The sequence below is a fragment of the Trachypithecus francoisi genome, unplaced genomic scaffold, assembly GCF_009764315.1.
Source record: "Trachypithecus francoisi isolate TF-2019V2 unplaced genomic scaffold, Tfra_2.0 Lachesis_group7, whole genome shotgun sequence".
In the NCBI taxonomy this organism is placed as follows: domain Eukaryota; kingdom Metazoa; phylum Chordata; class Mammalia; order Primates; family Cercopithecidae; genus Trachypithecus; species Trachypithecus francoisi.
The window spans coordinates 54304168-54331058 of NW_022681472.1; the positions used below are offsets into that span (position 1 = coordinate 54304168).

A 26891-nucleotide genomic window follows, 5' to 3' on the forward strand; every position below is an offset into this window, starting at 1 on the left:
GCTGCTCAGGCCCCTGCAGCAGGGACACCTTGCAGCCACCATCACCCCCAAGGTGTGGGAGAGGGGATTGGAAAATGTTGAAAGAGGCAGCGACACAGGAATTACATATGCATTGAAGCACACACCCCCTCAGCAAGGGCAGCACTCTCTCCACAGCACCCCCATGGGGATGAAGGAGATCCAGGGGCTCCCAGACGGCAGCCAGGTGCGCGGGAGCCACAGACCTCCAATGATGGACACAGCAGACCTAGATGAGGTTGCTCTCCACAACACAGACCCTGAGAGAAAGGGAGATGAAGACAAGGACAACCAAGATCAGATTTTTCTCCCTCTCTCCCTCTCAGACACACACACACACACATACACTCTCACACACGCAAACACACTGGGAAATAAAGGGTGGCTTGTATGTGTTTGGGGGTAGGGCAGACGGGAGGACTGGTTTCTCTTTTAGGGACCTGAAGAAAAGTTTCCCAAAGCCCGGGGAAAGGTCAAACACAAGAAAGAGAAAGTGTGTGTGGCCCTCACTACCCTACTGTCCCTCTCCCATGTGGCTGACTCAGCCTACACACACATTTGCAGAGGCCTGCAGGGGCATGGGTGTGAAACCCTCTCAGCAGGCAACACACTGCATCCACACCCACACACATGTCCAGAAGCCAGTGGCTGGCACAGGGATGGGTCAGACTTGGATGCAGGAGCTCCCATACGAAGCCAGATTAAGGGTTCTCTCCAGGTCCACCAAGGAGGTCCCAAGCCCTCCAGGGCTACACAGAGCACCTCTCCAGCTGGGACGGCATTGCCAGAATTGCGTAAAGAAAGAATGTGCTTCCCACTGTGGCTGTGGTGGTTGCACCATGAGTCCAGAGCCACCTTGCAAGGGCATTCCCAGGACTTCTGACCGAGACATGTAGACGCTAGCTCCCTGCTAAGCTCGCACACCCACGGTGCTCCAGTTTTGCAAGTGGACACCACAGAGAAAGACCAAAGGGAGGGGGCTGCACAGGGACTGGGTCCATTTCTCAGCTCAGCCCAGTAGGCAGGGCCTTAAGGACAATCCTAGGAGACCAAGAGCTCAGATCTGGGCCACGAGTCTTCTTGGGAATGGGGACGCAGATCCTGAGCACATCTACCAGTCCCCACTCCAGCTCGAACCCCCCAGTCCCCACTGTTGGCACGCACATCGCTCTCAACGTATTCCACACGCATAAGTCCGTCACAGTCCCAAGAATACTACACTGTACACAGCACACTGTACACACAGCACACGGTTCCCCATGCCACACACTGCGCTGACACACGTCCCAGGGCTCCCCTGTGCCGACGCATCTTCCCATCCGACAGAGGACCCATTTTAATGAACACGGTACACACAGTGAAAAGTCCTGCTGTCCTCAGCCTACACACACACACAGCGCCCTGCAGTCCCGCACAGCCCGCACACCACACCTGCCTGGACACAAACGGTGCCCACACAGAGCTCCAGACCAGAACTCAGCGACTCCCGCCCCCGCTGTGCGGCCTGCGCTACCGTCCCCCGCGTACTAAGCCGAGCTCCACCTCAGACTTCCCGGCCCCCTGTTTTCTCCTCCAGCTCCTTTTCCCCAACAACCCCACCCCCGGGCTTCGGGAAACTTTTCTTCAGGTCCCTAAAAGGGGAAACCTGGAGTTCCTCCGGTCCCGCCCTGTCCCCGGACACGCGCAAGCCGCCCTTTATTTCCCAGCCCGGCTCCCGCCAGACCCAGCGGGGAAAGGTCACCGTAGGCAGCCCCCTGCCTGCGCCCTGGGGGTGGTGATAATAACAGCTGTCACCGGGGGATGGGCGGGGGGGAGGGAGGGGTGTCGGCCTCGCGCCGAGCCGGGGGCGCAAGGTGGTCGCGGTGACGCGCTGGGGAAGCGCAGAGAAGCAGCGGCGGCGGCGGCTGCGCCTTCCGAGCCCGGGGCGGCGGCCGAGGCGCGCGGAGCTGTCCGTTCAGCACCACCGCGCCGCGCCCAACGCAGGGCCCGCGCCGGGTCACACCCGCTCTGCTCCCGCCCGGGTTCACCGGGCGCCTGCGGCGCGGGCTCCTGCTTCTCTCGGCGGGTGACGGGCGCGCGGATCCGGAGAGGGGGCTCCGCGAGCGGCGGGACCACGCAGCCACCTGTGAGCCTTCCGCAGCTGCGGGCGGCGGCGGCTTGCCCGGCCCGAGACGGGAGGAGAAGCTCGGCGGCCCCCGCCCGCCAGCCCGCCGGGCGCACACTCGGGCGCACACACTCGCATCCGCGCACGCACCGCCAGCAGGCAGCGGCCACCGCCGCGATGCTCGCCCGCGGGTCGGGGAAGTTTCCCGCCGGCCTCGGCCGCGGGCGCCGGTGCTCCCAGGTAAGCGCTTCCAGAACGCGCAGGGCGAGCCCGGGCAGCCCCGCCGGGTGAGGCGCAGCGCACGCGGCCCTGGGGCATAGCGCCAGGCGGGCGGTGAGACCTGGCCCGGGGACGCGGGGGCTGCAGGCGTGGGAGCTGGACCCAGGGGAGGCCGGGCCTCCTGGCTCTTTCCCCGGCCCGGGTTTCCAGACTCCAGCGCATCCGCTCCAACCTCCCAAAGCTACGCGCCCCCCATGTCGGCCCCGCTCTGCCCGTGCGGATTTCAGCTCTGGTCCCTCCTGTCTGCGGCGAGCGGGCGGGGGCGTCTCCCGGGGCTGCCCATGGACAAGGTCAGCACGCAGTCCCCTGGGCGCTCAGAGCCGCGGGGACGCGACGCCGCACGCGCAAAGCGCCAACCGAGACCCCCGGGGTGGAGCCGTGCTAATAGAACATACCTATCCCCAGCCTTTCCTGGGAGGGAGCCAGACCCCTCAAACTCTTGCCCCAGCCCAGTGCCCTTCAGTACCCAAGACCCACCTAGGAGGCCTGGGCCCGCCAGAAATGGGTAGGAAGAGGGGGCGATGGGCCGGGGCGCACGGCCTCTTGCCGACGCTGTTCCCTCCGCTTCCAGGTGTAGCGCCCCCGCGCGGCGCGGGCTGCCGGCGCCTCCAGCATGACCGGCCAGAGCCTGTGGGACGTGTCGGAGGCCAACGTCGAGGACGGGGAGATCCGCATCAACGTGGGCGGCTTCAAGAGGAGGCTGCGCTCGCACACGCTGCTGCGCTTCCCCGAGACGCGCCTGGGGCGCCTGCTGCTCTGCCACTCGCGCGAGGCCATTCTGGAGCTCTGCGATGACTACGACGACGTCCAGCGGGAGTTCTACTTTGACCGCAACCCTGAGCTCTTCCCCTACGTGCTGCATTTCTATCACACCGGCAAGCTTCACGTCATGGCTGAGCTGTGCGTATTCTCCTTCAGCCAGGAGATCGAGTACTGGGGCATCAACGAGTTCTTCATTGACTCCTGCTGCAGCTACAGCTACCATGGTCGCAAAGTGGAGCCTGAGCAGGAGAAGTGGGATGAGCAGAGTGACCAGGAGAGCACCACGTCTTCCTTCGATGAGATCCTTGCCTTCTACAACGACGCCTCCAAGTTCGATGGGCAGCCCCTCGGCAACTTCCGCAGGCAGCTGTGGCTGGCCCTGGACAACCCTGGCTACTCAGTGCTGAGCAGGGTCTTCAGCATCCTGTCCATTCTGGTGGTGATGGGGTCCATCATCACCATGTGCCTCAATAGCCTGCCTGACTTCCAAATCCCTGATAGCCAGGGCAACCCTGGCGAGGACCCTAGGTTCGAAATCGTGGAGCACTTTGGCATCGCCTGGTTCACATTTGAGCTGGTGGCCAGGTTTGCTGTGGCCCCTGACTTCCTCAAGTTCTTCAAGAATGCCCTAAACCTTATTGACCTCATGTCCATCGTCCCCTTTTACATAACTCTAGTGGTGAACCTGGTGGTGGAGAGCACACCTACCTTAGCCAACTTGGGCAGGGTGGCCCAGGTCCTGAGGCTGATGCGGATCTTCCGCATCTTAAAGCTGGCCAGGCACTCCACCGGCCTCCGCTCCCTGGGGGCCACTTTGAAATACAGCTACAAAGAAGTAGGGCTGCTCTTGCTCTACCTCTCCGTGGGGATTTCCATCTTCTCCGTGGTGGCCTACACCATTGAAAAGGAGGAGAACGAGGGCCTGGCCACCATCCCCGCGTGCTGGTGGTGGGCTACTGTCAGTATGACCACAGTGGGGTATGGGGATGTGGTCCCAGGGACCACGGCAGGGAAGCTGACTGCCTCTGCCTGCATCTTGGCAGGCATCCTCGTGGTGGTCCTGCCCATCACTTTGATCTTCAATAAGTTCTCCCACTTTTACCGGCGCCAAAAGCAACTTGAGAGTGCCATGCGCAGCTGTGACTTTGGAGATGGAATGAAGGAGGTCCCTTCAGTCAATTTAAGGGACTATTATGCCCATAAAGTTAAATCCCTCATGGCAAGCCTGACGAACATGAGCAGGAGCTCACCAAGTGAACTCAGTTTAAATGATTCACTACATTAGCTGGGAGGACTTGTCACCCTCCACCCCACATTGCTGAGCTGCCTCTTGTGCCTCTGGCACAGCCAGGCACCTTATGGTTATGGTGTAAGGAGTATGCCCAGCCCCTGAGGGGAGAGATGCATGGGATATGCACCCAGGTTTCTTTTACAGTATTTAGAATCGTTTTTAGAGGGTGGTGTGTCTGACACCATGCCTTTGCACCTTTCCATGAAATGACACTCACTGGTCTTTGCATCGTGGGCATAAAATGTTCACCTTTTTGCCAGATGAGTACACCCAGAATGCTAATTTTTCTGTTCATCGTGTACGCTATTCTAGTGCTTGTGGCCCAGTACTGTCTATGAGTTGTTGTGCTCCTGTTTCTGAGGTTGTCGTGTGAGTTCTGTACAAAAAGCCCCCACAAGTCTGTCCACTGGAAATGCATCTATGAAGTCAGCAAGGATATCATGAGATTTTTGCTCACAGTCATGTGAAAACAAAATCTCAGCTCTTTATTCATTGCTTTCATTTAGTTTTAATACCAAAACCAAGAGAATGCAAAGTTAAGCACACTTGACCAATGCAAGTCTGTAAGTTGTTTTTATAAATGATCTGTAGTTCCGTGGCTTGCATGGGTGCACCTATCATCTTTAGAACGATGTACACTGATGTTCATCTCATAAATGTCACTCTTTAGAGAATGTTAGTTAAACATGTAGCGAAGATCGAATTTCTTCCCCAAGGACAGATGCGTTAGGCACAGGGGCTTCAGCTAAATAGTCGAGACCATAGGGTGCTTAAAGCCAAGTCAGTGCAGGCTGAGCCCCTTGTTTCATGGTCAAACGTCCGTGTTTCGTAGGGTGACTGTAGAGACATGTATTTCTGGATGAGGTTTCTGATCTAGACCATTTGACCAAACTTTGCTGCGTCTGAGATATTAGCATGTTTTTGAAATATTTATTTTTTAAGATGTTTAGGAGTAAGGTTGTGTTGTCTTCCTCAACTAAAAAGAAGTTTATTGTTGTATAGTCTCCCTGAGGTGAACGTTGTTGGGTTGCTAGCAAGGGCAGTAGCTTACTTTTGTTGCCTGCTCTGAAAGCTCATCAAATGAGAGCCCTTTTATTTCCAAGCAGAATTTACTCAAATAATTTTGCTTCTAAGATATAGTATGTTGTATATATGTTATGTTTTCCCTGGAGTTCCTGCCATGACATGGAAACCTGGTGGTATGGAAGCATGTACTCAAAATATAGATGTGCATGAAGGCGGTGTGGCTTACCCAGGATGGAAATGCTGCGGTTCTTACTTGCATTCCAACTGCCTTTCATTGGGGGTGAGTGGGTAGAGGCCAGGAGAAAGGAAAGAGTTGTAAAATAAAAAAACTGCTAGTTCATAAAATGTCATAAAAATTGTAAACTTGAAAAGCTTAATGCTATTCAAAAGACTTTCGAACTTCTAAACTTGCATTGAAGGTAGATGACTGTTTCCTCCTCCAAAATTCTCCTGCCCCTCTTGTTCAGTTAACCAGCACATAACATTGTGATGGGGAACTTGGGTTCCTCTATAAAATAATTCTTCTCCATCATCTTTAAGGTAATCTGATGGTTTTCCAGGGGACTTTCATTATTGTTCCATCTTTGAAAAGGCAATAGGACCCAGGGGTCTGAGCATGGAGCTATCCAGGCTTTTCATCCAAAGGTTGGGACTCTTCTTAAGAGGTCTTTTTGTGTTTCAGTTGATTGAAGATGATACTTACCTCGTGGAGGCGTGGCAAGGGTCTTCTCAGAAGGCTTTGTGTTCTTGTAGTTGTCATGGCTACTACAGTGTGGGTGATTGATTGAATGAATTCACTAGCCACTTGTGTCCTGGAGCTCCCAGTTCAAATCTTTCCATCAGACTAGAGGCTCATGGGAGGCTGGGGGTGGCTGTCTCCTAGTGTCTACATCCATGTCTCTGAAGCATCAGGAAAAGTGAGATGACTTAGAAGCAATGGGGCACTGAATCAGAGGAGCAGGGCTATTTTTCAGAATTTGCACATGGAACACTTAGCTTTGGCTGATGCTTCCAGCCCTGGAAGGCATAACATTTACAGAATCATCCCCAGCTGCACTGAAGGCAGGTGGTGGTACAGACTTAAGAGGACCGTTCAGTTTGCCAAGGCTGATGGTATTGGGTCACTGAGCCTGGTATCCACGGCCACCGACCAGGAAACTTACGCAAAGTGGAAACAAGGAAGGAGGCAGAATAACTCAGTCACTCTCATGAGGTTTTTCTAAACAAGAAGGCTTACCACCAAAAAAGAGGTACCCTAGTGGTTACCCTTTGCAGATGCGAAAGCTGGAAAACTTGACTTTTCTTTTTGGTAATGACTTGCATTTATCTGGTGCCTTTCATTGGAGGAATCCCAAAGTGCTTTAGAGACTATCTTTTTAACATCTCTTGTACATACATATATACTTACATATATACTTATATAATATTATCTTGCCCACCTGGACCTTTAGTCACTTCTGAGCATGAGAATGTCCCAATAGCATTGAGTTTTTCAAGTGGTGGTTTTAGATAAGTGGGAGAGAGAACAACCCGGCTGGCTTGAACCATGGAGCTAATTCCCACAAGGGATGTAGACTGAATGGTGACCCAGAGAGAAATAATCTTCCTCTTCCCTAAAGTCTCACTAAGATGTGAAGTTTACAGGTGCTCTCCACTGGGTCTTTGATTGACCTTGCTAGATAACATCTAACCAGCAGTTTCTTTTAGTCCCTGAAGCTAACCAGGGAGGGTCAGGTTAATTTTCTGCATTGCTCTTGGAGCAAAGGCTAAAACTATGAGGTGACATCTTTGGCAACCAGGCTGTCAGACTGACCTGTAAACCTCCTTTAGGGGGACAGAGTAAAAACTGGAGATGACTTGTTTCCAGCTGTGAGCTTGAGAGAAGCATCACTCCCAACATTTGAAGGTTATTGCTTTCAATACCATTGGGACAAATATACGAGCCAGGCTTTGATATCTGTGATGCGCATTTTGGAAGTGCTGGGTTGGGAAGTGACACATGTCTGTTGCACAAATGCATATTGGTTATAGGATTGTGTTTTCTGCCAAACCCCCACATTTCTTGGGTTTGCGAGTGAGGAAGGGCATGTTGTAATGCTGAGCTGATTTGTAGCTCGTAAGGTAGTAATTGGTATTTAACATTTGGATTTGTTATTTCTACTTATGTTAGCACTCAGATAATTGAACTACCTGCTAATTCTTGCCTCATTTCAAAGAAAATAAGTTGTTATGCACTTTGGGATAGCGGTGATCTGTACAGGCTGTGTTTTAGCTACTTGAAGGATTAACTGGTATTTCTTGTATGTTTTAACAGCATGACTTCTTACAGAGTTGTAATTTTTAAAATTGAGGACGCCGTATTTGAGATGTCAGTTTTAACACTCATTAACACACTACTGTGCAAGCATTGATGCAGGCTGGACGGAACCGTTATGTCTGATTGTTGCACTTTCATCTCTGTGCCTCGATTCGGGAATGGGCAGTAAAACTGACACACCCAGGACTCCAGCCTCAAAAAGTGTGCAGATTAAATAGATGAAAATTATTTGTACCTCTTGGAGGCACTTCAATTGCACATACAGTAGCAAACAAGGAGGGCATTTAAAGTTGGGGACCAGATTTCCTGAGAAAGCCTGGTTTTTTGTTTTTGTTTTTTCAATTTGGGGGAAGGGGAAGCTGTTGTTTATTCTTTGTAAAGGCGGGGTCCTGCTTTTCTAGGATCTTGAACCACTAGCCTCCTTTGTAGAAGGAATGGTCATGTATTCTTGTAACTCTTGTGAAACAGATACCCCTGCAGGATTTTCCTCCCGCATGCTTTCCTGCTCAGCACCTCTGTCAGCCTGCCCTGCCAGCCCCACTCTCTTCCAAAGTGCCACTCTCCCTGCTGCCGAAGTAGCTCCCTCATAGTAAATTGGGTAACCCTGAGTGTCCTGGCTGGTTGGGCATGAACACTGCTGGGGGATACATAGAGACACTTCTTGGCACACTTAAAATAGACTGACAGTATAAGCCGGTCCAAAGGCCATGGTGAATCAGTAGGAAGGCCACTGGGCGAACTTGGTTCTGCTGGGTTTTGCCTTTAGCTCTGTGACTGTAGGTACATAGTGTGGCCTTTCCAAGCCTCACCTTCCACTGCTGCAAAATGAGAAGGCTGGATTAGATAATCTTTAAAGCCCTACCCACTTCTTCATCTCAATATAAAAACAGAATTTCTGCATGTCTCTCTATGTCCTCATTCTAGCCATGAGCCGATCCTACTGTCCCTAATTTCTTTTTAAGAAGAGCAGAGACATTGTTTACAAACAACCTTATATTTGGTTTCATTTCCTCTTCAGCAGTCAGCCACAATAGGTGACATTTGCAGGGACAATGCAGTCAGGGAAATGCTTGAGCTAGGTTCTGATCCAAGTGAATCAAGTTTTAAAATCATCAGCAAGTGTCTCCTTTGGCATTTCCACTATTTCCACCTATGTACACTGAATCCAGATTCCTGTTATTAACAATCATTAGACAGAGGAAAATCACCAAGATCCCATTCAACTTCGGGGCTAACACTGCTCATTTTGGTTTGTTGCCTTTGTGAAGGATAGGAGATCCCCTATCTGTTTCCATGAGGTTATTGGGCCCCAGAAGGGGCCCTGAGTTGTATGGAGCAGATGGCTGTCCCATCTAACACTCAACTTACACTGAGCAGTGGTGGCATCTGCAGGTGACCTTGTCTGTGTATGCAGCAAAATGGTGTAGAAATCTGTTAACCTTGCCCCACACTCGTTGAGGCTGAGGAAGGATGCACAGCACTGCTCTCCAGCCTCGCCACAGTCTTTGCATTCCATCAAGTGGCGGGTAGCTCAGCTCCTCCCCTTTAGCCACCATCCCTGCAGCAAGGGTATAAATGAATGTTCAGGGGTATTTTAGGGCCAGGATGCCTTACATCTTAAAAGGAAAAACAAACACCTCCCCTTGAGGGAAGAACTTAAATGTTGCATGTACACAGTTATTATCTTCTGTTATTTTTAGGAGAATTCTTAACTAGCATTTCCACCCAAGGACCTTACATGGGTGTTACATCTGGTCAATGCTGCAGGTCTGAAACTCTGCAACATTTTCCCCCTTCTGGGACCTCACTTGTCAATAGCATCATCCTCCTGGGTAAATTCTCCCAAGCAAACGACTGTGTCTGCAGCTGGCAGCTGATGCATTCAGAAGAACAGAGACGCAAACAAGTCCTCAGAGATCCATGGAGGGGAAAGAGAGGGAGGGGAAAGAGATACAAGAGAAGGGGAGAAGAAGGCTGGCGTGCCTTGGAGTTGTGTAACGTCCTACAGAAGGAACGGGATAGGAAGAAACCAGAACATGGAGGGAAAGAGAAAAAAAGAGGGAACAGGAGAGAGCGAATAAAGGAAAACGCAGAGAGGAAAGAAGGGAAAAGAGCAGAGAGCAAAAAGAGAGGCAATGTCTAGTGACATTATTTTAGGACTTCCAGTGAGTCTATTTTATTTCCAGTCAACTTAGCGTGCTCCTAGCCCAGCAAGGCCTCCTGGAGGCAACGATCGCTGGGGTTGCTCCCACTGCTCTCCACCTGGACTGGCCCCCATCCCTGCTTGCCAGAGGGCTCCACAATCTGGTAGAATAGAGAGCTCCGGAGCCCACTGGAAGCATTTTTGGATGAAGAGGGCAATGAGGACACAAGGAAAGAAGGAATAACTGTTTCCTCTGTGAAGACAAGACTTCCGGGCTACAAACAGAAAGAGGACTCCAGGGGCCAGCCAGACAGGGTGTGGTGCTGGGAGTCAGGGCTGGACAGGTGGAGGGGAGGGAAAAGGAAAAAAACCTTTTCCTCCAGGAACAGGAACCTGCATAGGCAGAGAAAAGGAGGCCGAAGCACCAGCATGTGTGCAGAACGTTGAAGTCAGTATGTCTAGAGAGAAGCAAGGTGCAGATGGGGGGCAGAGCTAAGCCATCTGAAGAGCCTGAGCTTCATGCTTTTGTCACCAGGGTGGAGACATCCTGACCTGATGAATATTGTCAGAATGTGACTCTAGCATCAGCTTGGAAGTGTGAGAGGGGACAGGTGGCTGATTTGAGATCAGGGTCACAGTATAGATCAGATACAAAGGGAGTGGGGTGGGGAGGAGGGGCAGTGCAGGTCAGAGGGGAGGCGGCTCTGCAGGACTCCATCAGTGACTGGATATGGGATGAGCGAGAGGGAGGGGAGGATGGTTTCTGGGTTTCTGACTGGGTTGGTGGCTGGGTGGATGGTGGTGCCACCTGGAGAGATAGGGAATACTCAGAGCCATGTTGCCTGAGTGCCTGGGACACACAGAGGGGGTGTGCAGTGGGCAGAGGGAGGCCTGGGGTGGGAGTCCTCAGCTTAGAGATGGAAGTGGACACCATGGAGAGGCCAGTCGGCACCCCGAGGGAGACTGGCATGGGAAGGGACCCTTGGGGATGAGTGAGGCCATAGCCTTGCTTTTCTCAGCTGACTCCTTATCTGCCAACCTATTTCTTTCCTTTCGCCTTAGAAATCCTAGAGGAGTGATCTCTACTGGCGACCTTGGCTTTCCTCTCCTGCCACTTCCTTGTGTTTTCTCTGTGACCGCCTGAGAAATCCTAGAGGGGTGATCTCTACCCCCGACCTTGGCTTTCCTCTCCTGCCACTTCCTTGTGTTTTCTCTGGACCGGCCTCTGTTCCCACCGCCCTTTTGGAACTGCTGTCCTGATGGTCACCAGTGCTTTCCTGATAGCCAAATTCAGTGTCCTGTCCTCCACTCTCAAGTTCCCCCAAATTCTTTGTCCACACAGATCAGCCTCTAAGTCCCGGGCACTCCCTCCTTTGTGATTTTGGGGCTCTGCTTTTCCCTCCCATCACCCCATGGTTCTTCCTTCTCCTCTGACCCCTCCCTCTTCAGTTTCCCCCACAATTCTGTCCACAGCCACACTGTCCATAGGAGCCTGCCACACCCTATATTGAACTGCAGCCTCCACCCACCCGCAAAGGACCCCTGTGTCTCCTGCCCGATGCCCTCACTCCTGAGCGCCACACCCATGTCACCCATGTGCATTGGCATTCGCCCTCTCTAAAATGAAACTTCCCACCTTCACTCCAAACTTGCTCTTCCTCCTGACTTCTTCCTCATTTCTGTCAATGGAACCACAGTGCTCCCAGCCCCTCAGGTTGAAATTTCAGTCATCTTTGAATCCTCCCAATTTATGTACCCCTTTACTCACCATTGTGATTATTTACTGGCAGCTGAGTAATTGCCAAGTACCATGTTAGATGCAAGGGAAATAAATCCAAAGGGCATTGTGCACAGTCATAAGCAGTGTAGACTTGAGAGACACTTTACTGTGCAGCAGAATCCTCCAGGGAGCTTTTCACGATGTAGATTTCTGGGCATCACCCATCTACAAATTCAGACTCTTGAGGTGAAACCAGGAATCTGCAGTTAAAGGTTCGCAGGTGACTTGGGTTCAGGTGGCTTTCAGACCATTCATGGGGAAACACTACTTCAGGGGTTCCCCTTGCAGACCACATCGTCTCCTCGCCTGCACCCACTGGACCAGGTGTCACCCGCACTTTCCTCGGTATCTTGCACGTTGGTCCCCTTGTATCCATTCTAGGGCTCTCACCCCACTTCTGTCCATGTTAACTCATGTTCATTCCCAACAGACTCATCCCCAGGCTCTCCCCCAACAACCCATCCTTGTCTGCAACCCCTCCACTCCCCGCCCCACACACACATCTTTCTCTTTCCAGTGTCTTAGACCTACTAGTGACTTCTTGGCCACCGTTGGTGCTCCTGTTGAATATAACCAGATGCCAAGGGCCACAGCTGAGGAAGTGGAAAATCTGCATGGGCCCAGTAAGGTACTATCTAAAAGACAGAAAAGGGCCCATTTAGGAAGGAGTTGCCTTTCAATGGACAGCCAGGCACAGGCAGAAGGGACATTAGAGCTTTGTAACTAGGGACACACAGAGTTGGCAGCACAAAGGTCCTGGGCCTCTGAAGGTTGTATGGCCAGGCTCACCATCCATCCAGGGATGACCCAGCCTGCACCCTAGATTATTGGCCTCCCACAGCAGCCGGTCCATCTGCCCAGCAGTCCCTGGGCACCCAGGAGCACAGCCTACATGGCATGAGCGGGCGGACTGGGGGTATGTGGCAGGAACAGAATTGGGGTTCTTGGGGAGGTTTTTTTCCACTTAAAACTCTTTTTGTCGCCTACATCTCCAGACATTTAAAGACTTCTGAGCTATTTTCAGACCTACTATGAAAAGAACTGAGGTGCTAGCAGTCAGACACCCATCGAACTGTTTCCTAAGAGGAGAACTGGCATGACTCACTTTTGATCTGTCAGCTTTGTATTGATTTTTCTGGCAAACTTTGTAGGTCTACCCAGGGTTGACTCCACTGGGAGCGGCTACATTGTAACCCGCTGCGTTCAGAGTCGGTCATTACAAAGGCCATCATCACAGGATCGGATTATGCATTTCTTTTTGTGGGAATGTGGGAGGAGAGGAGGGAAACCGCAATCCACAAAACCAAGGGTGTCCCTGGGCTTCCCCACTGCCTGCTGAAGGGAAACCAGGCAGCTCTCTTCATGCCTCTCCTGGGCTGGGGACTGAGGGCTGCCTTTGGAAAGAGGGGCTGGTTGGAGCTGACAGAGGCCCAGAGGCAAACCAGTTCCACCCTGACCTTTCCTCTACACTGGGAACCAGGGAGCCAGCGATTGGAGGCTCAGAAGGAGGATGGTGAGGTTTTATGCACAGTTTAAATATATTGCTATGTAATTTTCCAATTTTAAAACATGAGATCACTGATTATTCAGTAGCTTCCCCCCACCTTTTTTTTTTTAACAAAGTCCTCCTGTGTGTATGTTTGTGTGTGTGTATTTAAAGCCTTTTCAGTCAAACTGAGATAGCCTACTGACCTTCCCATTGTACCTGAGCACCCATGAGAATGTGTAGATGCGTGTCAGAGCTTTAGAGACTGCAAGGAGCTCCCGAGTCTGAGGACTCACTCGTGCTGATATTTCAGGGAAGAGCTTGATGCCTGGAAACTGGAATGTGCAGATGTTACATATTGAGAGACTGGAGTGCTGGCCTCAGCAAACAGTGCCAGGAGACGAACCAAGAGGTGGAACCGCGTCAACCAGGAGCCATTGTTTCGCTGAGGCAAAGCCATTTGCCAGGCCCTGTGCTGGCTGCCCTGGCCCTCAGTGCCTCCCCCCAACTTTCCTGTGGGTGCCCTCAGGTGAAACAGCCCCTCAGACAGCCCCTTTGGAGCAGGTTTGACATGTCACTGAGAGATGCATATGTGTGTGTGTGCCTGCGTGCATGTGTATGTCTATGTGTGTGTACGTGGGTCTCTGTGTCTGTGAGTCTGTGTGTGTGTGTGTGTGTCCATTATGTCTGTGTGCCTGGATGTCTGTCTGTGTGGCCATATGGATGTCTATGAGCCTTGTGTGTATCTGTGTGTGCCTGTGTGTATGTGTCTGTGTGTGAACCTCTGTATATGTCCATGTGTCTGAGTGTATGCATGTGGGTGTGTCTGTGCCTCTGTGTGTGTCTGTGAACATGGGGGTGGAATGGAAGGGGACAGCCTCACCCGTGGGGAGAAGGGGATGGAAGCAGCTGCTCCCCAGCGCTCCTGGTAGACATCATTTCCACAGAGAGGCTTTCTCTGCACTCCTTCCAATTTCAATTCTGCTTTCTGCCAGCCAGTGTCTCTCCCTCGTGTTGTCTCACTGCATCCAATGCTTTTCCTTCTTAGCTGTTATTGTAATGTGTCATTTTTATTTATTGGGTGATGTGTGTCACCCCCGCTAGTCTGGAAGCTCCATGGATACAGGGAGATTTTATCTCCAGTGCCCAGCACAGTACCCGGCACAGAATAAATGCTGACAGATAATAAATGAAATGAGGGCAGAAGGGCCCTGTCATTGCTCTTCCAGATAAATGGCGAGTCCCTGCGGAGTCTATTGGACCCGGTACATAGCTGCATCAAGGGTCAGGAGTTTCAGGGCACCGACATCCTTAGCAAAGCCTCCCAGGCTGGAGACCTGTGACATGCTAGCCAGGCAATGCCACCAACAATGAGACTGAAAGGGACAGCTTCCCTGAGAGGCACATTTCTGAATGAGATCCAGAACTGAGGAAAGCTTGCCAGATATTCCCCTCGGGTAATGATTAATGCATGAATCAGTTCCCAGGTGAATAATGTAAAAAGGAATCACTATATAGGCCCCCAACCCCTCTGAGGCCGGGCTCAGTGGAAAGCACACAAGCTATTCGGCACCAGAGCAGCGGTCGCTACATGCGCACACAGTTGGGTCGGCAGGTATTACTTTATACTAGTTAGAGAGATAGGCTTAACATTAATTAATGTCTCGTTGCTGATCTGCTAGCAAAACCTAAACCCCAAACCCAAACCCGAGCCCTTCATTTAAATGTATCCTCTGTGGCCAGCTCAGCACAATGAAGTCTGCATACCGATTCAGTCCTGCGGTTCACTGACTGGATCTCAAATGAAGCCGGCAGCGCATGGGCTGGTGTGGGAAGAAGAGCTTGCAGTGTGCATTTGTCGTCTGCCATGCACTAGCAGTGAGATACTGCGCACAACATGGCACCTCTCTAGCCTTCAGGGAAGAGGTGACGCCTGAGCTAGGACTTGTAGATAGAGGAGGAGGGATATCAGAGGGAGGATGTACGTCCTGATTCCTTGGGGCGGGACTAGGGATAGCTGCTGCCACCATCAAACCTGCTCCAGAGGGCCAGCCTAGCCCTAGAGGGATAAAGGAGTTAAGGGTAGGCTGCTCCTGGGGCCCTCCTGAGACGCACAGATGGATAAAAGGTTGGGGGCTGGGAGATGGCAGGAATCCAGACCGAGAGTGTGACCAGAGGCCCTGAGAGCCCCAGACACAGGGGCTCCTTTCAGCTCCAGCTCCAGCTCCTAGGCTGGCAGTCTTAAGGCAAATTTCTCCCATTTCCATTTTTTTAAAATTTATTTTTCTAAATTTTAATTGTGATAAAATAGCGGAAATTTTACTATTTTAAGTGTCCAGTTTGGTGGCATTAAGTACATGCGCATTATTGTACAACCATCACCACCATCCAATTCCAGAACCTTTTTCACCTTGCATAAAAAAAATTCTGTGCCCATTAAACAATAGTTCCCCGTTCCCTAATCCCCTGTCCCTGGTTCAGTCTTCTATTCGATTTTATTACATAAGCACGTGTGTGTGTGTGTGTTTGTGTGTGTGTGTGTGTACCATCACCCAGTGGTACAGTGCAAAAAACTTACATAAATCTTCATTAAAATTCTAGGTCAGACATTTACTACTGTGAGAATTCGGTTAAGTAACATCATCTTTCTGAACATTTGTCTTCTCAGCTAAAATCTAAGGAGGACGATGATGACGTTAATAGCTCACATTCACTAGGCACATGTCCATGCATTTCCTTTTCTCAAAAACTCCATAAAGTAGGTTCTAGTATAATTTTCATTGGTAGATGAGGAATTGGAAGCACAGAGATGTATCCCAAGGCCACATTTAACATCTATGTAATATCCCAAGGCCACATTTAACATCTAGAAGGTCACTGTGAAGAAAGCTCCAGGCACAGAGCCCATGCTCAAAAGTGCCCATGCCCAAAAGTGAGGGTTCCTGTTGCCTTTTTCAGGAGTCTTTACCAGGTGTAGTTTATATAGTCTATGTATGGAGCATCCTTTGTGTAGCAATGAGTCTAGAGTCATTGCATTTTAGCTTCACCACAACACTAGAAGGTAGATACTTTAAATGTAGTTTTAAAGTGTGTTAATTTGTAATTCCACAATAGTTGAAATCAAAGAAATCATACCTTATAGGGAGAACTCAAAACTCACATGACTACCATCCTCTAAACTCAGACCCCACCCCAGAGTAACTATTCTTATTGCATTGGTGTACTGTATGTCTTCCCAGACCTTTCTATGAATTAATAGACACATCTTTGTACCTGGAGAATTGAAAAATGCTTTTGCAGCTTGCTCTGTTCTGGAAACTTCTCAATATCACTCAGAAATACTTTTCCGTATCAGTTCATAAAAATCAACCTCATTCTTTTTAACTGCACAGTGTGTTCATATCAAGGCGTATTTAGCCACCTCCCTCTGACGATCAGTTACTGAGGTGGGCAATGTCTTTATTTGGGCATGGTATCTTGTTGAAGGCCATCTGACTGGCCAGTGGCAGAGCTGGGTTCTAGCATCCTCGTTTCTGGCTCCAAAGTCAACAGCCATAACCACTGTAGTATAAATTAGCACAAACATAAAGTCTGTTTTAAAGTCAGATGGAAACTCAGTAGTTACTGACTACATTTATTTGTTCAATGATCACTTATTTATTGAGCAGCTACTATATACTATAACCAGTGGTGGAGAATCTCCACCTTGAAATGTCTCCCCTCTTGGCTTCTAACTCCACCTCCGCCTCCTGGCTTGTTGTCAAATTTGCTGGCCATCCCTCTTGCTCCATTGCCCCCTAAATTTTTATCTTTGTTCCCTTTTTGTTTCCTCACTTGACACTGTTCCTGTGGGCCTTTCCATCCATGCCTCTGATTACTAAGTCTTCATTTCCAGGTCTCCCTCCCTTTCTCATCCAGCTCCAGACTCATGTTTCCAGCTGCCCCCAGGATACCTGCTCCTGGGTATCTCATAGCCATCTAAAATTCCACACGTCCAATTCTGGACTCATTCTCGCACCCCTAAACCCACTCCTATTCCAATAAACTGCATCACTGCTTTGGGGTGACCCAAGTTGGGTCTGCAAGGCTAACTTCATCCTCTCACTCTTCTTTGTTCCATAAAGTCATTTAGTGAACCAGCTTCATTGGCTCAATTTCCTAAATAGTTCTGGGATCTGCCCTCTCTTCTCCAATGCCACTGCCCTGTCATAATTCAAGCCCCCAGCCCGTCTCCCTGAACTGGAACAAAAGCCTTCCCCTCTCCAATTCTCCAAGCTCCTAAAGCACCTCATCCATTCCTGTTATCCTTCATCTCAGCACTTGGAACTTACAGGTCTATGTCTGCTCGAGACATGGGCCATATTCCAACCATCTTAATATCTCTGGCACATAAGTGTTTAGAACACAGTTTCCCTGAATGTTTGCTGAAGAAATGTTAGCACCAATGGCACTTCCAGAAACGCTAGATAAAACCACCAAGGTGCTTTATTTCAGGCCCTCACCTTTTACATTATGGTTTTAGGGAAAGTATAGGAATAAGGACAGAGGAGAATGTCTGCTCCTACATCTGCATGTGTGCTGAAGCTGACTGAGCTCTTCTTACTGTTAAACTCCTTCCTCGATGTTGCAGCTTAGCAGCATTACAAATAATATCACTTCTGCTATCTCTGTGTGGTAATTGTTGGTTTGTCATTCATCCTTGGTTTTTGCATAGTAATTGCACATATAACAAATGTACAAAATAAAGAACTAGAACTGGTAGCAAAAAGATATATTATTGCATTAACTGTGCTGCATGCAAATACACTTTTATCTTCTCAACACATCAACTGAGGACTGTATATCTTTTATAAAGCACATTTTAGTACTGTGGTTGGGTCCTTACAGTGCAGGAAGCCCTGAGACTATTAAGATATCCCTCAGTGTTCACGCAGATCTCTGTACCAACGACCACAGAATTATAGGAATAAAAATTAAACTGGCTCCTAGCTAAAGCTAACAAAACAAAACAAAACAAAAAAAACCCAGACTCCGTTTTTCTCATTTTTGTAAAGCAGATGTGATGCATCCGTCTGTTTTGTGTGAATTAAACGGTCTAGACATGCTTTCTAAAGAACTCCAGAGATGTGACTATTTTCACTCCATAAGAACAATAAAGAAACTCATGTCTCTCCCTTTAGAAACTGGGGTATGTTCTTTCAGGCCTGACAATGTAGTTGGATTCAGGAAATGCAGCAGTATTTGTCACCTAAATTTTCACTTTCAATTGGATAATTATTTGTTCAAGGCCAAAATAAATGCTTCCCAAGCTTTTAGGGTATTGGCTATTGAGTAATCTAACTCAGGTTTGGGAGATAACAGGTTTGATTTTGTGAATGGCAGTTTGTTTCCAATGCATTTCTTTGCCTGTATCTATGTTCACGCATTTGCTTGTCTTCTCATCCACCCTTCCAGCAAACACCAAATGACAGTGGCAACATAGTGATGAGCAAAATAGACACAATCTGTGTCCTCATGGAGGCAAGCAAAGGCATTTAGCAGTTAAAAATTGGGTTTCTAAGGCTTCTTAACCATAGGCTGGGCGCCGTGGCTCACGCCTGTAATCCCAGCACTTTGGGAGGCCAAGATGGGTGGAGAACTTGAGGTTAGGAGTTTGAGACCAGCCTAGGCAATGGCGAAACACTGTCTCTACTAAAAATGCAAAGACTTAGCCGGGTGTGGTGGCGCATGCCTGTAATCTCAGCTACTCGGGTGGCTGAGGCAGGAAAACTGTTTGAACCTGGGAGGCTGAGGCTGTAGTGAGCCAAGATCACACCACTGCATATTTTAAATGTAGTTTTACAGTGTGTTCATTTGTAATTCCACAATAGTTGAAGACATGCATCATAAGAAATCAAACCAGGGCAACAGAACAAGACTATGTCTGTAAATAAATAAACAATTAATAGATAAATAAGATTTCTTAACCATTTGCTTAGATCCAAAATTTAAATCACATTTATTTTACCTATGGTTCCTCCATCCATCATTTAACAAACGTTTATTCAGCATTGCTTTGTCAGGGCCTGTGCTGGTGCTACAGAGATGAGGAAAATGTGGGCACAGTCCTGGCCCTCAGGCAGCTTACAGTCAGCAAGGAAGACAGACGAATAAGTAGATACCATAATGCAATACAGAAAGTGCGGTGACAGTGATCTCTATCTGGGTGTACAGAGGAGGCGTCCCTGAGCTAAGCTGCAAGGATGAGTAAGACTTGGTTGCCTCAATTTCAGGAGGGTAGGCAGGAGCTAGGCAGATGTAGGTCACTAAAAGGAAAGTCAGGAGATGAGGAGAGGGAGGTGGGGTCCTGGTCAGAGAGGTTTTAATGACCCTTATCCTGCATCTGATGGAAATTCATTGCATCCTGGATTCACGTGCTGGCAGATGGAGCAGGGTGAGATCGACTGAGGAAGAACAAGCCTGGCACAGAGCCCAGTTAAGGGGATGCTGCGATATTCCGGCAGGAGATGATGAGACCTGAAGGATAGTGGAGTGAGAATAGAGGACACAGATTTGGGAACAACTTGGAAGACTGAACTGGCAGAGGTAAAATGGCATGGGGTGAAAGACAATGAAGATTCAAGGGGGATTCCCGGGTTTCTAGAATTGGTGATTGGATGGAAGATGGTGGCACCAACTGGACAGAAAATACAACGGGAATGGCGTTTGGTCATGTTGAACTTGAGGTACATGTGGGACATTAAAAATGCAGATATGAAGTTTTAAGGAGAAGTTTGGGTCGAAGGCACTAATTTGGGAACCATTTGCACATATAAGTTACTAAACTGAGTGTGTGAGCCACCAGTAAATATTAAAATCATCACAAAAGATGGGCCTGCAGGAGTTACCTCTGTGTTTCCTCTGAGAACAGTGATAATTGAATATTGCTGTTGAATTCAATTTTGATGGCATGCTTCCCTCTGGGTGCCATTAGAGAAACACTTCTTATCTTGGTACTAAGAATAGTTGGCTTTCTTCCGAGCAACAGAGTATACTTTTATCTTTTGTTTTCTGAAGTTCAAAAACTTTTATTTTTATAATATAACTAAATATAATGTATTCATTTTTTAAAGCTTACAGTTCCATGATTTTTAATATATTCAGAGTTCTGCAACCATCATATAATCAACTTTAGAACAATTTTATCACCTTTCCCCAAAATTCTGTCCCCATTATTTTATTCTTTTTTGTTGCTGAATTGTATTCCCCAGAATGGATATACCACATTTCGTTTATCTGTTCATCAGCTGATGGATGCATTTGGCTAATAAACTGTCACTGTCAAACAGAAATGTCACACAAACTACAAACATGAGCTACATATATAATTATATATTTTCTAGTAGCCACATTTTTTAAAAGTAAAAGAAAAACAGATGAAATTAATTTTAATAATATATTTCCACCAAACATATCCAAAATATTATTATTTCAACACATAATAAACATAAAAGATTATTGAGATATTTTACTTTTTTGGGGCTAAGTCTGTGAAATACGATGTATACTTTATACCACAGTACATCTCAGTTTGGACTAGCTACATTCCAAGGGTTTAGTGGCTACTATACTGGACAGCTTAGTCCAGTGTAGTGTAAACAGTTCCTAGTTTCCATCTTTACTTTGGCTTCTAGTAAGCTGCACACCAAATTCACAGTCAGCAATTTTTTGTAAATATGATTTATGGCTCCAGATTGCTTCTCTACTTTTGTTTTCTCATTGTCATATCTTTTCTTATTTGTTTTTAATTTAGGCTACTTTACTATGTTTTATGCATCCTTCTTTGTAAATTGCCTTAATTAAAAATGGAAAATGCTGATGGCCTCGAGAAGAAAACTGCTGACGAAAAGAAGATAAGTTTTTCACTCAGAGCACGCAGCTAGTGAACTGATTTGAGGAACTGAATGTAAACCTGTCTCCTCAGAAGCTGTTGCCAACCCTCTACCTACCTCTCTCTGCCCCTTTTGCCCCAACACCTAACCTCAGCAAGCCTCTGCAGACATCACTATTTCTAGATATTTATTAAATAGTAGAAATGAGTACAGCTGAGTGTGACCAGTATCTAAAGGCACCAGAAAATAGGTTAGCTCCAACTAGTGTTAATTTACCTGGAAAACATTCAGTGATTTGGGAAAACAAAAACAAAAACAGACCACATGATTCTATGACCTCTCCTAAACTGCAGGACAGAGAGAGTAAGCAAGACCAACTACCCTGACTTCTTTAATTGTGTAATGAACTTTCTCAGACACCGAAAGGTATGCTAGAAATTCTTTCTCATCTCTCTCGCTTTATATATGCTTTGCCCTCCTTAAAGTGCCATTCTCCCTTTTCCTGCCTTACAAGCCTCAAGACTCAGTTCAAATATCTCCTTAGTGAAGACTTCCTCTATTCCTATTCCTGTAGGGCTTTGTTTACATCTTTCTTATTGCAATGACCACACGTGGGTGTCCATGCCCTGTACCAGGCTATAAGCACCAGCTCTTGGGTAGGAACCAAGCTGCCTTTATTTCTGTATTTCATACTTACCATAGACACTGGCACATAGTTGGTGCTTAATAGATGCTTGTTGATGAGTAAAGAAGGTGCAAGTCCTGGGTACTCATGGGTGCCAGGTAGTGTTTGAAGGGTTTTCTGTGCATCTCTCATTTACTTTTCATAACCCTCTGAGGTTGTCTCCTCTACTTGATAAAGAAGGTAAGACTTCTGATCATTAAAGAAATGCAAATCAAAACCACTATGAGATACCATCTCACACCAGGCAGAATGGCTATTACTAAAAAGTCAAAAAATAACAGATGCTGGAGAGGTTGTGGAGAAAAGGGAACACTTATATACTGTTAGTGGGAGTGTAAATTAGTTCAACCATTGTGGAAAGAGCTGAAAACAGAACTGCCATTCGACCCAGCAATCTCATTACTGGGTATATATGCAGAGGAATAGAAATCATTCTACCATAAAGACACATGTATGCAAATGTTCATTGCTGCATCATTCACAATAGCAAAGACATGGATTCAACCTAAATGCCCTCCAATGACAGACTGGATAAACAAAATGTGGTATATATACACCTTAGAATACTATGCAGCCATAAAAAAGAATGAGATAATGTCTTTTGTGGGGACATGGATGGAGTTGGAAGCCATTATGCTTAGCAAACTAACGCAGGAACAGAAAACCAAATACCACATGTTCTCGCTTATAAGGAGGAGCTGAATGATGAGAACACATGGACACATAGAGGGGAACAACACACACTGGGGCCTACTTGAGGGTGGAGGGTGGGAAGAGGGAGAGGATCAGGAAAAATAACTATTGGGTACTAGGCTTAGTACCTGAATGATAAAATAATCTGTACAACAAACCCCCATGACATATGGATTTACCTATATAACAAACCTTCACATGTACCCCCAAACCTAAAATAGAAGGTTAAAAAAAAAGAAAGTGAGACTTATAAAAAGGATTAAGGAATTCACCCATGGCCATGCAGTAAGTTAGGCAGCAGAGCTTCAAAGATACCTACCTTTGAGGAGTTCTAATATGTAAAAGATATAAACTTTCTTATATTTTTATAACAACCTCAAGAACTAAGGAAATGAATTGGCTTCTGATTGGTCAGAGTAAGGATAGGCCTTTTTTGGCAGAAGAAATTGTTTTCTCTCAGGCAAGTTAGAAATGAATATCACAAACAAATGTTGCATGTATTTGCATATATCATATTGCATATATACTATATATAGTATCTATATATTGCAATACTATATATAGTATATATATTGCAATACAATATATTATGTTGTATGTATTACAAATATATACAATATTATATATATGTTTGCTATCATTGCTGTGGATGAATGTCAGGGAACTGAGCAAGGCATCAGGATTCATTGAACAAGATTAAAACACTAGCAACCCATTAGATTACTGTGAAATTGAAATAATTTTACATTAAGAACTTTAAAAATATTCTGCTTGGACTTTTTTTTTTTTGAGACGGAGTCTCGCTCTGTCGCCCAGGCTGGAGTGCAGTGGCCGGATCTCAGCTCACTGCAAGCTCCGCCTCCCGGGTTTACGCCATTCTCTCGCCTCAGCCTCCCGAGTAGCTGGGACTACAGGCGCCCGCCATCTCGCCCGGCTAATTTTTTGTATTTTTTTTTTTTAGTAGAGACGGGGTTTCACCGTGTTAGCCAGGATGGTCTCGATCTCCTGACCTCGTGATCCGCCCGTCTCGGCCTCCCAAAGTGCTGGGATTACAGGCTTGAGCCACCGCGCCCGGCCTCTGCTTGGACTTTTATGACTGCCTGACACATTCAAATTCAAATCAAACTCCAAATCACTACTTACTTGTGAAAGCAATTAATTTACCCTCAGAATCGAAAAGCTTTGCCAGAACTTTTAAAGGTCCAGTTCATTCATTCATTACTATCAAGCTATAATATCACATATAATTTTCAAAGATTACATGCTAAGCATGCAAACTGATTTATGGTCATCAGCTGGTGTGCTTTTAAAATAAACTCCTACATACTTTATGAAAGGATAACAGAAAAGGAATTCATGAATTTGCACATTGATTAATAATGAAATAATTCCACATGTCAGATTCCTCCATGTACCTTGTTTTTCCTTGACATCAAAGACTTCCGTTCCAAGTGCTATTATGTCTTTTCATTCAAATGTTTTGCCAAGAATATTTTCTTTCCAAATGGGAAAGAAAGCTGTCACAGAATAAGTGGAAAGGCTGAAAAATGCACAGGTGCAGGAGTGCCCTATCTAACATGCTTGGTGTACATAGAACATCAGGGAATATTTAAAAGCTCAGCGCTTCAGTATCAGGTTGTATTTAGCTTCCACTCAACTAATTAGAGTTCACCTTGGAAATTCTATAAAAATTTAAAAGACAACTATTTGCTTGGTTTAAACATAGGCAGGCACAGGATTTTCTACCAGAAAAATTTTGAACTTATAATTCTTAGTGCTGTCTCATAAAATGACATAGTCTCACTTTTCTGTTGAGGAAATGTGGGGTATGACATAGCTTTGTAATTTTTGGTTAAAATGTCATTTGTATCATGCTAAAAGCTATTTTTCTTTGCTCTCACCTCTTTTTTTCCTTCATATCCTTCTCTTTCTATAGAAAACATTAAGTAACTTATGAATAGAACAGTAAAAATGGAAAAATCCAGAGAGGTAGATTTTTTAATAAGGAATTCTTTCTGACCGTTGGCTGACCTGGGACTGAAAGGTGCTTGCCTGGTAAGCCTGAGTCAGTTTTTGTGTTAATGTGATTTGAAAACAGGTTGTGAGGACAGGAGGTGTGAGAACCAAAGGTACTCTGATGTTCTCTATCTTGGCTCCTTCCAGAAGAAGAAGAAGAGAAGTTATCTCCATCTCTGGGAGCCTTATATTCTAGAGTTCCCCTTCCTCCTGGGTGTTAATACTCCCATATAGAAGATTCCAGCAATTGAACTGCAATTCACCTTGATACACATTGCCATATTTGATACTCACTCACAAGAACCCTGTGAGAAGATACAAAGATTACACACGGTTCATCAGATGTTTTTTAGTGGAGGAACCCATGCCTCCAGATATTTCCTTTAAAAAGATATTTTCAGTTGTTATAAATACAGGATCAGAGAAATGTAGATAAATAGAGCATAGAATCCTACAAACTATTAAAATATAAATTTAATTTTGAACTTCCTGGGACCAAAGCAAATTGGGACCAAGTCAATGACATGGTTCATATTTGTAAGGACCAAGAATGATGAAACTTCAGTGAAACGAAACTTTAAGGACATAAATTTGATATTTCCTGATGGTTCATCACAAACGGAGCAACTTATGCCGGTCTTAACAATATCCTTACAATAATCATCTTAAAGAGGAGGGGGAAAGTTTAGCATAACATAATGTTATGATTTGGATGTGTTTGTTTCTGCCAAAACTCATGCTGAAATTTAATGCCAATGTACCAGTGGTGGGAGGAGGTGCCTTTAGGAGGTGATTAGGATGTTAAAATAGATTTATGCCTTTCTCTTGAGACTGTGTTAGTTCTCCTGGAAATGGATTGGTCTCTGTGTGAATGGGCTATTCTAAAGAAAGAGCTCCTCTTATATTTGCCCCTTTTCAAACACACTCGCTTTCCCTTTTGTTTCTCGGCCACATTGTGACACAGTATGAGGCTCTCACCAGAAGCCAACCAGATGCCAGCATCATGGTTCTTGAGGTTCCCAGCCTCTAGAGTCATAAACCCAATAAAACTCTTTTGTATTTTTTTTTTATTATTATACTTTAAGTGCTAGGGTACATGTGCACAACGTGTAGGTTTGTTACATATGTATACATGTGCCATGTTGGTACGCTGCACCCATTAACTCGTCATTTACATTAGGTATATCTCCTAGTGCTATCCCTCCCCACTACCCCCTCTGCACAATAGGACCCGGTGTGTGATGTTCCCCTTTCTGTGTCCAAGTGATCTCATTGTTCAATTCCCACCTATGAGTGAGAACATGCGGTATTTGGTTTTCTGTTCTTGCAATAGTTTGCTGAGAATGATGGTTTCCAGCTGCATCCATGTCCCTACAAAGGACACGAACTCATCCTTTTTTATGGCTGCATAGTATTCCATGGTGTATATGTGCCACATTTTCTTAATCCAGTCTGTCACTGATGGACATTTGGGTTGATTCCAAGTCTTTGCTATTGTGAATGTGCTGCAATAAATGTACGTGTACATGTGTCTTTATAGCCTTTGGGTATATCCCCAATAATGGGATGGCTGGGTCAAATGGTATTTCTAGTTCTAGATCCTTGAGGAATTGCCACACTGTTTTTCACAATGGTTGAACTAGTTTACAGTCCCACCAACAGTGTAAAAGTGTTCCTATTTCTCCACATCCTCTCCAGCACCTGTAGTTTCCTCACTTTTTAATGATTGCCATTCTAAATGGTGTGAGATGCTATCTCATTGTAGTTTTGATTTGTATTTCTCTGATGGCGAGTGATGATGAGCATTTTTTCATGTGTCTGTTGGCTGTATGAATGTCTTCTTTTGAGAAATGTCTGTTCATATCCTTTGCCCACTTTTTGATGGGGTTGTTTTTTTCTTGTAAATTTGATTGAGTTCTTTGTAGGTTCTGGATATTAGCCCTTTGTCAGATGAGTAGATTGCAAAAATTGTCTCCCATTCTGTAGACTGCCTGTTCACTCTGATGGTAGTTTCTTTTGCTGTGCAGAAGCTCTTTAGTTTAATGAGATCCCATTTGTCAATTTTGGCTTTTGTTGCCATTGGTTTTGGTGTTTTAGACATGAAGTCCTTGCCCATGCCTATGTGTGAATGGTATTACCTAGGTTTTCTTCTAGGGTTCTCATGGTTTTAGGTCTAACATTTAAGTGTCTAAACTATCTTGAATTAATTTTCAAATAAAGGAAAGGATCCAGTTTCAGCTTTCTACTTACAGCTAGCCAATTTTCCCAGCACCATTTATTAAATAGGGAATCCTTTCCCCATTTCTTGTTTTTCTCAGGTTTGTCAAAGATCAGATGGCTGTAGATGTGTGGTATGATTTCTGAGGGTTCTGTTCTGTGCCATTGGTCTATATCTCTGTTTTGGTACCAGTACCATGCTG

At 46.5% G+C, this 26891-nt stretch overlaps 1 protein-coding gene across 1 annotated transcript; it reads left to right on the forward strand.

Annotated features, from left to right (window-relative positions):
- Positions 1 to 1978: 1978 nt before the first annotated feature.
- Positions 1979 to 5825, forward strand: KCNS2 (potassium voltage-gated channel modifier subfamily S member 2). The gene is made up of 2 exons (XM_033202321.1): positions 1979 to 2362; positions 2973 to 5825. Exon 2 carries the CDS (start codon positions 3015 to 3017, stop codon positions 4446 to 4448), a length of 1434 nt encoding a protein of 477 aa, XP_033058212.1. The 5' UTR covers positions 1979 to 2362; positions 2973 to 3014; the 3' UTR covers positions 4449 to 5825.
- Positions 5826 to 26891: the final 21066 nt, after the last annotated feature.